Source organism: Daphnia carinata, chromosome 7 (assembly GCF_022539665.2).
Source record: "Daphnia carinata strain CSIRO-1 chromosome 7, CSIRO_AGI_Dcar_HiC_V3, whole genome shotgun sequence".
Classification (NCBI taxonomy): domain Eukaryota; kingdom Metazoa; phylum Arthropoda; class Branchiopoda; order Diplostraca; family Daphniidae; genus Daphnia; species Daphnia carinata.
In genome coordinates, this window is record NC_081337.1 from 236,198 (window position 1) to 239,950 (window position 3,753).

General features: G+C 43.8%; 1 protein-coding gene across 1 annotated transcript; it reads left to right on the forward strand.

Moving 5' to 3' along the window:
- Nucleotides 1–2,257: 2,257 nt before the first annotated feature.
- LOC130701874 (uncharacterized) lies at nt 2,258–2,998 on the forward strand. Its single transcript, XM_057523664.1, has 2 exons — nt 2,258–2,468; nt 2,535–2,998. Exons 1-2 carry the CDS (start codon nt 2,258–2,260, stop codon nt 2,996–2,998), a joined length of 675 nt encoding a protein of 224 aa, XP_057379647.1.
- The last annotated feature ends 755 nt before the right edge of the window (nt 2,999–3,753 follow it).

Sequence of the window (3,753 nt, forward strand, 5' to 3'; positions counted from 1 at the left end):
GGCGGCCATTAATTTGGTCGTCCTTTTTTTCAAATTTTGAATTTTTGGTAAAATTTTTTTCTTCTCTCTCAACGTGATTTGGAGGGCACGTTTTACTCTTTTCTCTCTCTTTCTCTCCTCTCCTTTTTCATTTACTTCGAGTAAGGTTATGGTTGAGTAGGGTGGAAAATTTTTTTTTCTTTTTCGATTTCGGTCGCGTGGTCGGCGGCCATTGATAACTCCACCTCCAATTTTTCTTTCTTTTTTTCTTTTCAAATACACTGCTTCGCCTTGCCGGCCACCTTTGTTGCTTCACATTTAGGGCCAATTTTCTCTTTTTTGCTTTTTTGGAATCCCCTTTCTGGAGGATATTTATATCCTCCACTACTACTCTTTTCTTCTCCGCTTTAGCGGAGCACCGGTAAGGTCTCCACCACAACTTCAAGAATTCGTGACGCCGAGAAGATAAAGAGGGCAAAGAGGAGGGCTGAGGGCTTAGAGAGGCTGTGGACTGGTCAACAACAGCCGAGGAAATTTCGGAACACCCCGGAAGGAAGGCGGCAAAATTAGTCTCTTTAACCGCCTTGCAGCAGCCGCACCTGAAACTGAACAAGCTGCCTCACCGCTGAACTCCATACTCCCGATAGCCATTCGTCACATGCCCTTAGCGGCCATTAAGGAAGCGCTCGAGCCGAAGTATTGCGGAGACATCAGGTACCGCCCGGTCAACCAGGTTGTGGAGAGAGAAGAGGAGGAAGCCATTGCTTTGCCAACTCCAAGTGGGTTGAGTAACTCTCCAACAACAGCAGCAAAGATAGGATTTTCGCGCGGACGAGAGTGGCGACTCTCCACATTTGTCAGCCAGAGTAAAGAGCCCGAAGTCGGAGTAGTAGCCGCATTTGGAGCTGATCAACCAATCTCTCCAGTCGCCAGTGTTCCTGAACAGCCCAAAATCAAACTTGGTAGAGCACGCGGTCGTGGTGGACAAATTTTCATTGTCGTCAACCACCTCGAGCCATTTGATCAGCTGTTACCCACCCCAAGCGGGAGGCGTAACAACGCGTTGCTCACTAAATTTGCACCTTTCAAGTCAGGGCCAGGTAACTCACGCGGACGCGGTCGGCCACTCTCCGAAAAGGAAAACCCGCTGGATGCTCCAATTCAAGATCCAACCCCGGAGTTGGCACCAACCAGAGAAGTGGAGCGCGCAGCTGAAGAAGAGGAAGACGACGAAGACATCCTTCGATTGATGCCGATCCAATGGATCTTATTGATCTTTATAAAAAGTTGTAATTCCCCATGTTACAATAAAATAATTGATCACTAACCCTTTTTTCACTTACTTTCAGCAGGAGAAAACGGTTCAACCGTACTCCACAAAAGAAAAAACTTTCTTACATCTTTTCGGAGTTAGGTTCTAAACCAAAAACTCCCACTATTTCCTTACCTGTTCTTTCCTTAAAAAAAAAAAAAACAACTAGCGCCATCTAGCGCTAAAAATTACAAACTTTAATTTTTCCTTTTTCAAAAAAGTTATTTTCTTTTCAGAACTACAAGCTTACGCTACCTAGTGGTTATAAGCAAACTAAAAATCCACTAATTCAAAATTTCCTTTCTTTTTCTCTTAAAACTGAAGACCCGCACCGTCTAGCGGTCAAAAAAAATAGAAGAGTAAATGGAAACTGAACACAAACACCATCTGGCGGTCAAGAACCAAAGGATGGTAAAACTTTTTCTTTTTTTTCATCTCTTCTTAAAACTGAAAGCTTATGCAGCCTAACGGGCCAAATAAGCAACCTTATTTTCCAAATCATCTGAAATAGACCTTTCCTATGCTTACCCATTGAGCATCGTGCTAACAACTAACCAAAACTTGACATTTTTCTTATTTTTACTGACAACAAAGTCAGTTTATTCGCTCGAAATTTACCGAAAGCTAACTAAGTGCAAACAATTTAAGCTTCCACTTTTCAAAAAATTGTCTGACATAGCAAGGGAGAAACTCAACCAGTGGAGTTCAAAAAACACGCCCACTGACTGGAGCACGGCGTCAGCGCTGCTCCTTTCCATTCACTCACAATTTAATAGAAGCCCTAAAAGTAAAACTTTTTTCCAAGTTTTTTCTTTTTTCTTTTTTTCTCTTCTTCAAGGGAAATCCAGAAGTGAACCCTCTGAGGTTTGCAAAGAAAAATCAACTTTCCACTTCCAGCAAAACAAAAAAATGTCACGATCGGTTGCAGCAACACGAGCGGGCCTGAAATACCACCTTACGAGGACAATGGAGAAGATCAAAGGATACAAGGATTTTACGATGACGGCGGAACTGGATAACGACATTGCAACGGATACAGAACTCCTCAAGCAACGTTACCAGAAATTTATTAAAGCAAGCGACCAAGTACGCTGGGCCTTGCAAACTACGAACGCTACCGAGGAGCAAATCGAGCAAGATTACTCCACAGTAGCAGAAGTAGAAGAAGAAATGAGCAGTATACTCGCCTTCGTTAAAAACAAATGAGACGAGTATAAAAGACAACAAGACTTGGAATTTCAAGAGTTGCAGAGGAAAGAACAGCGCCAGATAGATGAGGACAGAAACAGATTGCTCCAAGACCTGCTTACTCAACAGCAGCAACTCTTTGCAAATCAGATCCTCCAACAACAGCAAGCCTACGCCTTACAAATACAACAACTTATGGCGCAAGACCAAGCACCAGTTCAAGTAGCAGCAGCAGCAGCTCCAGTTCAACAAGCGACACGTCTCCCCCAAAGACAAATCAAACACTTTAAAGGAGATATTCTTGAGTGGACATCATTTAGGGAGAGCTTCTATGCCTCCATTCACTCGTCCACAATGTTGGATGTTCAAAAATTCGACTACTTAAAAGAATACTTGAAGGGGGAAGCGTACTTGTGCGTTGAAAATCTCGAACTTACTGCTGCAAACTACAACATCGCCATAGCAGAGCTGAAAAGAGTCTACGCTAAACCAAAGGCTCTTATTCAAACTCATTTGTAAGTTTGACAACCTAGCTCCTGTCAAAACAATGGCAGACGTATCGGCGCTGAGAAAACTGTAACTCACAGTCCAGTCTCACATTAATGCCTTGAAAACCCTCGGGGTTCGAAAAGAATCATTTGGAGGACTCCTTGGCACAAAATTAATGAAATTGCTTCCTGCAGAATTGCAGAAAGAATGGTCGAGCTCTGAAGAGAACGACATCACGGACATCACATCCCTACTGGCTTTCATCAGGGATCAAGTTGACGTAGCGGAAAGGTACAGCCGATGGAAATCGGAAACCACGAAAACGCCACAGCAGTCGACACCGCCAAGTACAGCAAAACAACTACATGCTGCCACAGCATCACAGCTAGCGATTGAGCCAGGTCACAACCAGCTCCACACACACCAAAAATTCAGACAATTTTTGCCACCGTCAAACACACCTGTTAGGAGACAGGACAACGTCATGCAGGATGCACAAGACCATGCATCTTCTGCGGGAAGTTGAACCTAAAAGAAAAAAGGCCATACCCCACGGCTTGTCCAGTGAACCTAACTGGCATGGTGCCCCCCTTGTCAAAATTACAGCACTGGAAACGGACTAGATTGGAGACACTGGATCATATGCCCACACAACATTCGCACGAAAATTGGAGACACTGGACATATGACAAAAACGAAAATTGTGGAACAATGAAAAATGGCTGACGACAGGTTTGAAACAAACAGCCAAGAAAAGATGTCGGGATTTTGTTAGGAGTCGACCA